The sequence below is a fragment of the Gorilla gorilla genome, chromosome 5 (assembly GCF_029281585.2).
Source record: "Gorilla gorilla gorilla isolate KB3781 chromosome 5, NHGRI_mGorGor1-v2.1_pri, whole genome shotgun sequence".
Taxonomy (NCBI): Eukaryota; Metazoa; Chordata; class Mammalia; order Primates; family Hominidae; genus Gorilla; species Gorilla gorilla.
Window position 1 is genome coordinate 166,547,328 of NC_073229.2, and position 14,319 is coordinate 166,561,646.

The following is a 14,319-nucleotide window of genomic DNA, read 5'->3' on the forward strand; positions in this document are numbered from 1 at the left end:
ATTTAGGGGCTTTTTGGTATGAACTCTTGCCATTATTTAATATTTATGTTTATAGCCTTTCTTGTCTCTTTTTTCTATTCTCTATGGCTCTTACCCTCATTGGTGAGGCTTTATAGTCTCAGTTTTTGTCAAAACCACAGTCTACTACTTTTACATACATTGTTTTTTTAAAAAAACTTTTCCTTTCAATTTGATTGTATCACTTAACACAGCCCATAGCTTCAGATAATGCTGTCATACTCTATTGCCTAGACAGACAGGAAACCAAAACCACAGAGAGTTTTTTTTCAAATAAAGAATGGCTGATGGTAACAACAGATAGAATGTAACTTTGTAGAACCATAAAATAGTTTCAGTTTTCAGGATGAGAGAGGAAAACACACAGATAAGACCTGTGAAAATGTATGGCTATTCCTGACTTGTTGGGTTTGGGTATTCAATATCACCCACAATACTTTGGGCTAATTATGTTCTCAGTATTCAAGACAAGTAAAAGGTCACATTCCCAGCTGTAAGTTCTCACCAACTGGAGTGGCGAAGCTTGTCTTTAAACAATGACTTAATCCAGGGATAGTTTTTCATGGGCCATTTTAAAAATTGTTAAGCTATCATAGTCACATCTATGTTCACAGCTATCATTATATTCATTATGTTTGCCTCATCCTGAAATATGGCTTGTATGTGAATGGTAAGCAATAGATCATTTTAGAGAGAGCTTTTCAGAGTTAATTATGAGAAGAGTGGAGCACCTGTTCCTTGAAATTAGCACAGATATTTAGGAAAGAAAACTTGAGCTATTCTTTAATTTCACCTAGCCTTGAATAGCAAATATTTCACATATTCCGTCTTATTTTTTAACACCACAAATAAATTACTACTATAATACTTATTAATATTCATAGTTTCATAAATAAAATGTCACTGCCTCTCCACTAGACATTCCATAACTAGTTTAAAAACAATACTACCACTTTGTCTTTGGCATGAAGACAGTAACTGATCTCAATAATATAACATCTTATCTTATTCATTTCTCCTCTGAATATGAAGAAGAAACAATTTTTTTGTGAATCCAGAGCTTTCACATATAAGCAAAAGAAATTCTCTACCTGACAAAATAATGTTACTTACTTTTACCTCAGTGTTAAATTAATAGTTTTGATTTCTGCTTTTGACTATAGCTGTGATTGTAGTGGAACAGAAAATTATATTACTTTAAATTGTAGAACCAAAAGTTTTTAACAGGGCTTTGGGGATACATTTCTTTGCTTCCCATAGAGGTATTTCCTTTTTAAAGACCTTCAAAGTCAACCATTCTATAACCTTCTTAAGTAATATGCTAACCAATCACAGACTCGATTTTAAGTATTTATTTTGTGAAACTTTTTACCATACAAAGTATTTGCAAATGCCTCATGGAGATAGAAAATCATTTGTTGCTATTCTGAAGAAATTATATCACATTCATGAATAATAACACTTTTGTTAGTAAATATAAATAGTTAATTTCTAATAGTTAGAAATAGTAATTTCAAAAGACAAATGGTCAGTTGAAATCATAGTTTTTTTTAAAAAAAATTAATTTGGGGCCACAAAGAAAAAATGTAGAATTAACCACAGGAATGCTGTTTTCTTGTGTTTATGCTTTAAATGACTGTATAATATATTACTATAAATATTAAATATTAAAATATTTCTGAAAAGAAATGGAGTTATTTGAGAGAATTATACAAGCAATAGCCTATAGAATCTATTAATATTGGAATATTTTTAACATTATAATTTACACAGCAGCAGAGAAAGTCTGTGAGCACCTTGGCTAATCTCTTCAGTCTCAACAGGTGATGGTCATCCCTCTACATCCAAATACTCTGTTTCTCCTACCAAATGACAACCAACCAATGAACAACAACAACAGTTCTATCCGAAATGTTTCCCTAGGTTGGTGCTTTGGGCCCTTCTAGTTTACAATGCTACCAACAATACTAATTTAGAAGGAAAAATCATTCAGCAGAAGCTCCTAAAAAATAATGAGTCCTTGGATGAAGGCTTGAGGCTACATACAGTGAATGTGAGACAACTGGGTAAGTGACTAATTTTTTTATAATATGCATTTTATACAACTGTATATTCAGGTTTACTTGAAACAACAACAGAAATTTTCTTTATGCGCGATTTGTTTATGTAAGTTTTTTTTCTGATGGTGAAGTTCAGTAACAAATGAGTGACATAGCAGAAAAAAAAAAATCAGCTCAGTATCTGTGAATCCAAGGGAATGAAGGAGGTAGATGAAAGTTTATATTTTACTTTAGGAACATATTTTGAAAATACTAACAATATGAACAAAATGCCAGAATAATCTTGATCATCACTGTTGTCAACTTGAGGAAAAAAAAAGAGTGTGTAGATGTGAATGTGGGAACTCTAATGAGATAAATCTTATAGAAGGAGATTTCCTGTTTTAAAACATCTCCTGCTGGGCATGGTGGCTCATGCCTATAATCCCAGCACTTTGGGAGGCCAAGGTGGAGAATAACTTGAGCCCAGGAATTCGAGACTAGCCTGGGCTACATAGGGAGACTGTCTCTATGAAAGATTAAGAAATTAGTTGGGTGTTGTGCTGCGCACCTGTAATCTCAGTTACTAGGCGGGGCTGAGGCAGGAGGATTACTTGAGTTTGGGAGGTCAAGGCTGCAGTGAGCCATGTTCATGCCACTGCACTCCAGCCTGGGCAGCAGAATGAGACCCTATCTCAAAAAAACAAACAGAAAACGTCTCCTTCTCTCATGTTCCCTGTCTCTATTAGTGATACCACTGTCTTCACAGGACTAGGTCATGAATGTAGGGATTCTGTTGGACCTAAAATCAAGTTTCTCCTGGAGATCGTTCACATCCTAAGCTCTAGCCACACATATGGCAAGGCTTGTACTTCCACAAAGAGGCTGTGCTGCTTCCTTTAGATACCCTTTCTATATCTTTGCACACTGTTCTTCTCCACTCCCACCGGCAACCTCATTATCACCTATGTATTTTTAAAGACAGCTCCTAAGTCACCTCTTCTTTGGAACCTTTTCTGAAATCAAGTATAGACATCACTGCCTTTGAGCCTCTACTTCATGCTGTCCAGATGCCTAGAGCATCATATGCATCAGAAGACCATAGTACTTAGAAGACTAGATATATTTATGTTCATATATATATATATATATATATATGTATATATTCTGTAAACAATAATCTCTGACTTAAGATCGTATTTTCTTTTTTCTTTAACTCTTACTTCCCACATATTTCCAGAACCCAGCACATTCCCTGGAACTGGAACACTTGTTGAATAGACAAATGAATGAGTCTGCATGAGAATATTTTAGGAAATCAAATGTTCACAAATATGGATAACAAAAAGCAATTGTTTTAATGTTATTCTATGATTACAATTATACTGTGATTAGGTACATTAGTAGAGATCAAAAGAAAAGAAAACTTTGACCCTTTGCCTTCTCTACACTCAGGAGGTTGAATTGAGGGAGGCAAGTGTTCCTCAGCCTTGAAGAGGGCGATTGCGACCAAGGCCAGAATCACAGGCTAGTAAAGAGGCAGGCATCTCCACTTCTGTGAGGAGCCACCCATCTCTATTGGGTGGATGTACACCTTTACAAAGAACTCATAGAGATGGATGAATGCAAATAATAATACTAATCATGGTAATAAACCATTTCTGAGTCTCTATGGGAAAATACTTCTTAACAAATGGGGCTTTTTGGAGGGAGGGAGAATGCAAGCTGCTACCCTTTCACGTATAGGAGTCTTCACAAAGAAGGAGTCTGACAAATGGTAGTTTATCTATGATTGGAGAACCCTAGGAGGACCAGCACTGGCTCTGTCCTCATAGGCTGTGAAAGCCCAGCACCACTCTGTCCATATATTTAGACATTTAATTTATACCATTTAATTTAAATTATCCATTTTATTGTTTTTCTGCAAGTGAATCTGTGGATAAGCGCTTCTACCAATGGAAAAATAAAAGGCTAAAACCTAACAGTTTTAAAGTTCACAGTATACATGGGAAAGTTATTTGAATTTTCAGTTGGTGATGACAGTACTTGTTCCCAGAAAACTGATATAACTCACTAATGCTCACTACTGAAATACAAGAGTTTATTGTTGTTGTTGACGTATTGCTGTTACTTTGATATCCTTTAAAATATAGAATCTGAATCATTGATGTCATGAGGCTTACTTAGAGAGGTGTCAAACAAAAAGTCAGATGATGTGAGGATAAAGAAGTCTGAGAGTTTGTTGGTTTGCAGGTGACTTCCTGTGGCCCCCTTAGTTAGCTTCCAGGCAGGAGAGGCTATCAGAGCAGCTGGAACATTTTCTATAAAATAGCCACACAACTCAAAGATGACACTATCGAGGCATCATTTCTAGGCTTTCCCCTTTGAAAAAAATCAAATTACATTTTGAATTTTTCAGGGTTGTTTTCCTTCTCTGTAGGGTTTCTTTGAATAAAACTAGTATCTGCTAATGATTAGAATGATAATGTATGTTTCATGTTTATACTTACATAACTGTGTTTTTTACTTAATGGTTTTGTCCAATGTAATGATTTTTGGATTTGAAATGTATTAAATGTTAATGTTTCTTCTAACTTCTAATTTTTTTTTTACAAATTCTGAAGATAAACACTAATATTTTGGTATTACATTAAAGAAATACCTAATTACCAGCATTGTCATTTTGCTTTCATCCTGCATCTCTAATCTCTAACTTTAAAAAATAGGTGAATATTTCTCATGCTGGTTCTTATGTTCATATAGGTCATTGTCTTGCCATGGAGGAACCCAAAGGCTACTACTGGCCATCTATCCAACCTTCTGAATACGTTCTTCCTTGTCCAGACAAGCCTGGCTTTTCTGCTTCGCGGATATGGTAATATTTTCACTGACTCTTGCCAGCAAAGCTACACGTTATCAGCCTTCCCAGGGTTATACGTGCAGCACGGTAGTTCTTAGGCATTATATTGATTGCAAAGAAGGGCAGGAATCTCTGTGTGTGCCTGTATCATTCACTCCTGGGGAATAAAGATAACATAAGTGGATGACTCAGAAAGGCAGTGTTTTCCTCCCAGCCACATGCTAATCAAGCCCTTTCACAGAAAAACTGAAGAATTTAGAAGCCAGTGGGTAGCACCAGAGCAAAGTACCTTGTATGTGGATGAACCTAGCCTAGCCTTGGAACATGCGTCTGGAATTCCGAAACTTTTTAACTATTTTGACTGATTATTGTTGGAATGGGGAGAGGAGGCAAAGAGGAAATGAAGACAAGATCCAGATTGGGAGAGTCTGCTGATGGAAACTGTCAGGGTGTAGATTTTCTCTAAATGTTTAACAGAAACCTCAGAGACAAGATAATTGCAGGGATTCATGGAATAGCAAGTCAAATCCATTTCTCTACCCACCTCACTCCCAATTAGAGTTTTCCTGGGGGAAATTCAGAAATGGAAACTGCCTAAGCATAAATACTTTGCATACTATAAATATTGCTGGGTTTGACACTTTGTAGGGAGCAAAGAAGGGGACAGTAGAGATGTATGGACTTGAGTTTGAAATGTGGCTCCATCTCTTCCTGGCTGTGAGAACTTGGAAAATTTGTTGATTTATCAGATTCCATTTAATCTTCTATAAGATGTGAATTATAATCTGCTTTGCAGAGTTATGTGAACTCAAAATCAGATTTTACCTGTAAAGTTCTTAAAGCAGTACTTGGCCAATGTATCCTAGGTTAGGATACTGCTGGTATTTTGTTTCCAAGATGCATGCTACTGATTTTTTTCCCATAAGAATTTTTAGCATGAAATTTATTTCGATGCATTACAGTTTTATTTTCAAAGGAAACTTACCTAGAAATCAAGGCAAATCCCAAAAGTTATTAACTAATCTTTTCAGTTCTAATATCATTTATAGGAAAACAGGAAAAGAAAACTTGTAGAAGGAAATAGTGCAAATGGAGAAACAAACTGGGGTGAGAGAGGAGAGAATAAGGAAGGGTGAGAAGAGTGAGGTGGAGAAATGGAGAGAATTTGGGAACATTGTATAGATAGGGTGATAAACAGAAATAGGCTAGAGAGATAGAACGTAGACATATAAACAGGTACAGAGATAAACAGAGAATTGAAATGGAAAGAGTGAGAAGCTCAGTGTCTTAAAGGGAAGCTTGTCCATTGATCATATTGTAATAAATGTATATATCATGTAAAAATCCCTTTAAGGAGTACAAAATAATGTCAGTTATATCAAATATTTAAAATATCTATTTTGTTTCATAGTTTTTACAATGCTACCAACCCATTGGTAACCTACTGGGGACCTGTTGATATCTCCAACTGTTTAAGTAAGTGAGCAGTTTTCCTTTATTTCTCAAGGACAAAATGACATGACTTCATGCTTCATGATTTTCATTGTCTTCGGGAATATTCTTCTGCTCTGTGGTACTGTTTTCATATTGAAAGGCAAATGATTGTTTCACTTAAGACAAAATACTTTTTACTCTCATTTTAACTTTCTGTTCTGTAGGGGATTAAAAATAGTAAGGAAAATCTAGAGAAGACAAAACTAATATATAAATTGATATTTGTATCAATGTTTTGTAGTTTGCATTAATTTTAAATAGCAAATATACACTAATTCAGGGATTCTGGGAATGTTTCTCTTAGAACTTTGTGTGTTCATTCATCCCTCCAAGTTATTTGTATCTTAATAAAGAGAGAAATTAGTCTCTGCATAGAAAGAAATATTATTGCCTTGTGAATATGGGGATGAGGTATACACAGGAAAATCTCACTTTCTTGCTTCAACTGTGAAGTGAAATATTACACTCTACTTTGGATTCCTGGAAATGCTCTAAATATGCAGGTAAAACTTAATGTTGTTTTCTTCTGCCTTTGTTTTAGAAGAAGCAAATGAAGTTGCTAACCAGATTTTAAATTTAACTGCTGATGGGCAGAACTTAACCTCAGCCAATATTACCAACATTGTGGAACAGGTCAAAAGAATTGTGAATAAAGAAGAAAACATTGATATAACACTTGGCTCAACTCTAATGAATATATTTTCTAATATCTTAAGCAGTTCAGACAGTGACTTGCTTGAGTCATCTTCTGAGTAAGTATTTTTTTTTCCTGGAGAGTAAATTTTATTGGATAATTATGTTACATGATTTCTCACCTATCTGAATATTTTGTGCCCAGATTTCAGAATTCAAATCTCTGCAAGATGTATTGATAGTCGTTAATAGTGAAGCAAGGTCATTCACAACATGAACTTAAAAGTTCTGTGTGTTTTTTTTTTTTGAGAAATACAATTTACAATATACATAGCCCTAGAAAGCATAAGCAGTCTTTCATTTTTTATTTGAAAATTCTAAATTTAGTTTAAATATTATAAAATTCTAAATTTAGTCAACCAGTAGAGTTATGCATAACTGATCATTATAAGTCCACTATACTGTGAACTATGCCACTGACAGCCACAGCCACATGATTGTTGGACTTCTGAAATGAATATGCTGGGGCAGATGAAAATGTACCTGTATTTATATGATTCAATTTGTATTTAATTGCTTCATTTAACGTATTAATATTAAAATATTTAATGTTTTTCTATTTCCTTCTACATTTCTCTGAAGAAAATTTTATATTTGTTAAAAACGTATTTTCTAACAATCTACATAATAACAATATAAACATTTTTATAGCATCTTGTAGTTCACAAAACACTTTTATCACATTATTTCCTTTGATTCTTGATAAGCCGTAAGGTAGGGAGGATGCTTTTTCATGTCGGAAAAGAGAGGCTAAAATAAATGAAAAACAGTATTTGTTCAGGATGATTTAATTGTTAATTTTCTTTAAAGCAGATATTTCTCTTGAGGATTTATCCATCCCTGTGATTCCGTATTTTAACAGATATCACTGTGGATTGGGGTAATTTTATGGGTGTTCATGTTAAGATCAGAAAATCTAAACACAATTTTATTTTGTTTGTATTTTGCCATGCAGCAAAACATGTATGTTTTAAGAATCTAAAATATCGTATTACTTAATAGTGGTATTTTTTGTCGTTACTTTAGAGCTTTAAAAACAATTGATGAATTGGCCTTCAAGATAGACCTAAATAGCACATCACATGTGAATATTACAACTCGGAACTTGGCTCTCGGCGTATCATCCCTGTTACCAGGGACAAATGCAATTTCAAATTTTAGCATTGGTCTTCCAAGCAATAATGAATCGTATTTCCAGGTAATGAGCCAGTGGTTTCTTTCATTTTAATTAATTAGTTAGACATATAAAAACTTGCTGATCACTTAGCAGTTGCTGCTTCCAAGAGGTCTTGGTCCATGAAGTGGCAAGGTCTGAATGTTGGCTAAGTTTAACTAGAGCAGTAGCCATAAAGTATTGTGGGAGCTCAGGGTGGATATACTTTCATAATCTGGGTGACAGGGGTGGTCAGCTTACCTTCTACAAGAGGGGTTACTGGAGCTAAGCATGAGTAGGGGCCACCATACTTGGGGTGAGCATCAGTTCAGTTAGAGGAAAGAGCTTTAAGGGCCCCAAGGTGAAAAGAAGCATGGTGCATTCTCTTTGCCAGTGGTTCTCAAACGGAACATTAGAATCTTCTGGAGGAGGCTGGGCACGGTCTCTCAAGCCTGTAATCCCAGCACTTTGGGAGGCCGAGGTGGGTGGATCACTTGAGGTCAGGAGTTTGAGACCAGGCTGGCCAACATGGTAAACCCTGTTTCTACTAAAAATACAAAAAAAAAGTTAGCCAGGCATGGTGGTGCAGGCCTGTAATCCCAGCTATTCAGGAGGCTGAGGCACGAGAATCACTTGAACCTGGGAGGCTGAGGTTGCAGTGAGCTGGAATCATGCCACTTCCCTCCAGCCTGGGCGACAGAGCAAGACTCTGTCTCAATAGAAAAAAGAAAAAAATAATAATCTTCTGGAGGACTAGAGGACTTGTTAAAACAGATTTCTGGGACCTACTCCAGGAGTTTCTGATTTAGTAGGTCCTGGGTAGGCCTACCAAATTTGCACTTTTAGCAAGTTCCTTAGACATTGCTGGTCTAAGGATCATACTTTGAGAACCCGTGATGTAGAAGTCTGGGATAGCAGGTGACAGTACGGCTGGACACATAAGCTGGGGCTGGATTAATGGAGAACCTTTTCAACATGTTCAAGTGACACATAAGCAAAGAGTTTTCAAGTTCCTACTACATGCCAGGCACTATTAGCCACCAGAGCAAACAAGATGAATGAAGCATTGTCCTTGACCTGGGAGAGTATAGTATGTGAAGCACAATATATCATTTAACTGTGGAGATAGAACAAACTGAAAATATAAAAAGCCTGAAATCAGGATACAGGCAAGACCTTTTTTCTCCATTAGACTAGGGGCTCTTTTGGGTAATTCTTTTTCACATTTTAAGAGTAAAACTCAGTCAACCTCAGTCTCATTCCAAGACAATTTGCAGGAAAGCATTCTTTGTCCTTGAGCTATGGTTTCAGGAAAAATGCTATCTGAGAGTGTTCATAAAATTTTAATGCAGTCTGAAATCAACAAGTTAACTTCAGTCTCTTTCTCTTTCTCTCTCCCTTGCCCCTTCCTCCCATAGTTATTATCTTTCACTACGTGTTTTGAGAAAACCTCAAAATCTGCTGCTGGTAAATCTAATTCTTATACTTGAAAATGTTGACTGATTTATAGACTTCTTCCTATGTCTTAATTAAAATCAATGCATTTTCTCCTTTGGCACACATGTAAAACCCAAATGAGATCTACAGCTCTGTCTGTAGGGGTTTATCCAGGAGTTGCAGTGACTACTGTAGATACAAAGGGAAGTCCTGGTACTGGCTAATTTGAACTTGCAATTGTTCACTCGCCTAACTATACATGTGGAATAAAGTTATTACCATTCAATTATGATTACTTGACCAATATATCTGTGTGTGTGTGACAGATGGATTTTGAGAGTGGACAAGTGGATCCACTGGCATCTGTAATTTTGCCTCCAAACTTACTTGAGAATTTAAGTCAAGAAGATTCTGTATTAGTTAGAAGAGCACAGTTTACTTTCTTCAACAAAACTGGACTTTTCCAGGTAAGCACATTCATTAAATTATTGTTTTTCAACTGCAAATGAAGTTTCTTTGCTCAAAGGAAAACAAAACTTTAGATTCTGTTGAAATATATCAGAAGGTTTAGAAAAATTTACTGTGTTTTCAAAACTGAAAATTTTTAATATAATTGTTTAAATATTTTATTTCAGATAATATGCTAATTAACAAGTTGTATGTACTTCAGTTTTTAAAATAATTCAAGTATTAGGCTAAGGCTTGCATTAAACAATTAGAAATTGAATTAGTGAAGAAATGACCGTTTATTATTACTTTTATTAAATATTTTATGCTCTCCAATCATTTAGGCCTTTACAGTTAAAGAAATGGCGCACCAAAGGAAAGGGTTTTTTTTTCTCTTTAATTTAGCAGTAAGCACTGTTTACATAATGAGCAGCATTCTTGGCTTTAATCAGTTTTCCCATTAGTATTTCAAGTGACCTTTGGTCTTTACACATCCGCAGAGTAAGATGGAATTGTGCTAAGCACATATTATCATTTTTATTGGCATCATTTCTAGATTCTAGAAGGCCCACTGCCAGCAAACACTGGTGACCTCTGTTTGCCTTTACAAGTACAACCTGATCGAGAGCAGGTTCGCTGGGCCCTTTTTAAAAAATAAAACTTATCTATTAAATTCAAGATATCATTGCATATTGAACAATGTGACTTATGTAAGAGAAAATAGCAAGTCTCAAGGCCAGAGAATTGTTTCTAATAGATCTGCCTTTATATGTCATGTGTAGAGGAGCAGCCAAGTAGAGATATAGTCAAGGAAAAATAATACCATGGAATCCTTGACAGTAGTTAATTCCAAAATTTAAAAATTTTATCAACAAATGTTTTAGGAACCAGCTCTATACAAATTTGGTGATTTATATGAATGCAATTCATATATTTTGTATAAAACGTGTAATTTATCCTGAAAGATTTAATAGCTATAAACATGTACAACTGCAGTTTTAAAAATTATGGTAATTTGAAGTGTATGACAATGTTACCTTAAAACCAATATAAAAATGCAGCAAAACGTGTATGTATGTAGGTGCCACAAAATGTGAATGGTACAGAAATGGGGTCCAGTGCAGGGAGAAGGTTTAGCCCTGCACTCTTAGATTTGCAAGCATCTGTCATTGTTTTGAGTCTTCTCCATATCATTGTTTCCTTCTCCTTTGGCATTTCTCTACCAAAGTTGTTATTAGGAAGCATATCTGGCCAGGCACAGTGCCTCGTGCCTGTAATCCTAGCACTTTGGGAGGCTGAGGAGGGAGGATTGCTTGAGACCAAGAGTTCAAGGCCAATCAAGCCAACATAGTGAGACCCGTCTCATTAAAAAAAAAAAAAAAAAAAAGGAAGCATATGTTCAGTTTCTAAAGTTAATTTACAGGAGAATGAAAACACTTTAAAGGTTCTGTGGTGCTCCCCTATCATAGAGGGCAAGGTACGATGGTGATGGTGTTTTTTTGTGTTTTACTGAAAGGCTGGGTATCACCAGCTAATAGCTGAGTTTAATAATGACCACCACACAAAATTAACAAAAAGCTATATTCTGGATGCTGAGTTTTATTTGGAATTTATCCTGTGATTATTCCAAAACAACTGATTTGTAAGCTATGATATAAAGAGAAATTCAGGAGATTTGACAAGAAATCCAAGGGAAAGAAAAAAATAGAGATGAACTTGCAGAATAGAATGCTTATTGGTCCAAACCATTTTATGGGACAGATTTGATTTCCTGACAGCCTTATTGCTTAAGTGAAATCCGCAGATGCTGGCAAGTATACAATCAGAGAAGAAGGTAGAAGTCCTGGATGGGACTTGAATCCAGTATTACTTTTAGGTATAAGTTAGTAAACATGTCAGGCTGTTGGCATGGATGTGAAAGATGTCTTGCTTTTTATTTTTCACACCATATTTTCTTCATACTTCTCTGAAAGAAAACAACATCTATTTTCTAAAGTGGGGAAATGATCTAATTGTTTCACAGCTTTTTATGAGTTTATATTATTTATGAGTCTGCATTGTTTCAGATGTTAACTGGCTGACATCAGTCACCACAGTCAAGAATGTAGTTTTATGAACTCAGTCTTACAATATTGGCTCCCAACATTCCCTCAATGTATTTATTATAATAAGGGAAATAGCAAACCTACTTCAGGAAAGCCAGCAACTTGATGTGATAAACAGGATGTTCTAGAACTGAAGATCTTAAGTGTAAAAATTGCTGACAGTTTGCTTATTTTGGAGCACCAAAGTAAAATAAAAGTGTGTACTTCTGACTGATACACGCGATTTTTTTTTTCTTTAAAAGGATGTAGGACCCCAAAGAAAAACCTTAGTGAGTTATGTGATGGCGTGCAGTATTGGAAACATTACTATCCAGAATCTGAAGGATCCTGTTCAAATAAAAATCAAACATACAAGAATTCAGGTAAGAAAATGCTCCCAATAGCATTTGGACAGAAGTGGACTATTTAAGATACTAGTGGGGCCTTTTTTCCTACATGTTAAAAAGTAACTGACCCTTTTTTTGTGGAGTAGGGCCCAGTTTTCTATAAAGAGAGAACAACTGATCAGGTAGTGCTTTAAAGTCACAGTAAATTGAAGCAGCTGGAGAGGTTAGTCTTATCTAGGACTCAATAATCAGAAAGAGAAGGGAAGTGAAGAGAAGGGCTTCTATTTTTCAGATATAACATATATTGCTTCAGATAAATTAGATGCAGATGTAGTTGCACAATTCTGCCAATCGAGCTTTTGGTTGTTTCTTTGTATTACTGTGTATATTTGCAAAGATAACTGCAACTGGGAAAGCCAACAAAGAAACAGGGGAGGGTGGACTTATTTTTTGAGAGGTTAGCAGTGGTTAGTCTTTGCAAATGTTGCTTTTCTTGTTGCTTCATTACCCTTGTCATCTGTTTGTTTGATAAAATTAGATGGAAGTTCTCATTGTCCCAGATGGCCCAAGAACAGGTTTTTCTCACTTTTCTAAAGGGCCCTCATCATGATTCTGCCATTTATTAGATAGGCAGAAAGACAGGCCGGAAATGAGTGTGCTGAGGATTGAAAGCCAAGTCACCTAAGATCTAGCCTCCTTTGCCACGAACCGTCTTAGACTTCCGTGTTCAACACTTTGGCTTCCTTTGTTTCAGCCCCTTCATTCATAAAGGATGATTTTTAAAAATTGTGGAACATACATAATATAAATGTATCATCTTAATCATTTTTAAGTGTACAGTTCAATAGCATTAAGTGTGTTCACATTGTTATGCAGCCATCACCACTATCCATCTCCCCAGTTGAAACTCTCCTCCCATTAAATACCCATTCCCTGTTCTCTCCTTTCAATAGCACCTGGCAACCACCATCCTACTTTCTGTCTCTTAATTTCACTACTCTAAGTACCTCATATAAGTGGAAACATACAGTGTTTGTCCTTTGTGACTGGCTTATTTCATAGCACAGTGTCTTCAAGGTTTATCCATGTTGTAGCATCTGTCAGAATTGACTTCCTTTTTAAGGCTGAAGAGTATTTCATTGTATGTATATACTAGATTTTGTTTGTCTATTCCTCATTGATAGACGCTTGGGTCGCTTCTACTTTTTGGCTCTTGTGAATAATGCTACTGTGAGTGTGAGTCTACAGATATCTTGTCGAGTCCTTGTTTTCAATTTGTCTATGTAAATACCCAGACATAAAGGAGAATTTTGAAGATGATGTGAAATTGTAGTGTCAAGAGCTTTTCTAAATGCTAAGAATGAGAGTAGAATCAATATACTTAATGATGGGACATTTGTAGTAACCTACAGATAAATGAGTAGGTAGTATGATTCCTTATGAGGTTAGAGTTGATTTTCGCTTGAAGTCTCCATGGAAGAGAAGATCATCCCCCTAAATTGCCTACATTTTCAGGTTGAATTGGCATGTTAATACTAATCTATTTCTTTGTGAAACCCTTCGTGTTTTTATTCTTTTGCCATATTTAAATCATGGCATTTTAAACACAATTTCACATGTTTATTCTTATGTTAATATAGGAAGTGCATCATCCCATCTGTGCCTTCTGGGATCTGAACAAAAACAGTAAGTTTTAAAATATTGGTTGTCTTAATATAGATAACAACTGAATTTTAAACATTGTTAG

The 14,319-nt window shown here is 35.5% G+C and overlaps 1 protein-coding gene across 10 annotated transcripts in view; it reads left to right on the forward strand.

Annotated features, from left to right (window-relative positions):
• The window catches only part of ADGRG6 (adhesion G protein-coupled receptor G6), a 140,903-nt gene that overhangs the window by 92,864 nt on the left and 33,720 nt on the right, over positions 1 to 14,319 (forward strand). For all 10 annotated transcript variants that reach the window (XM_004044767.5, XM_055389814.2, XM_004044769.5 and 7 more), the window contains 8 exons: positions 1,942 to 2,084; positions 4,821 to 4,932; positions 6,329 to 6,393; positions 6,953 to 7,163; positions 8,131 to 8,302; positions 10,021 to 10,161; positions 12,489 to 12,608; positions 14,213 to 14,258. In XM_004044767.5, the coding sequence (XP_004044815.3) occupies positions 1,942 to 2,084; positions 4,821 to 4,932; positions 6,329 to 6,393; positions 6,953 to 7,163; positions 8,131 to 8,302; positions 10,021 to 10,161; positions 12,489 to 12,608; positions 14,213 to 14,258 (1,010 nt within the window). The remainder of the gene's footprint in view (positions 1 to 1,941; positions 2,085 to 4,820; positions 4,933 to 6,328; positions 6,394 to 6,952; positions 7,164 to 8,130; positions 8,303 to 10,020; positions 10,162 to 12,488; positions 12,609 to 14,212; positions 14,259 to 14,319) is intronic.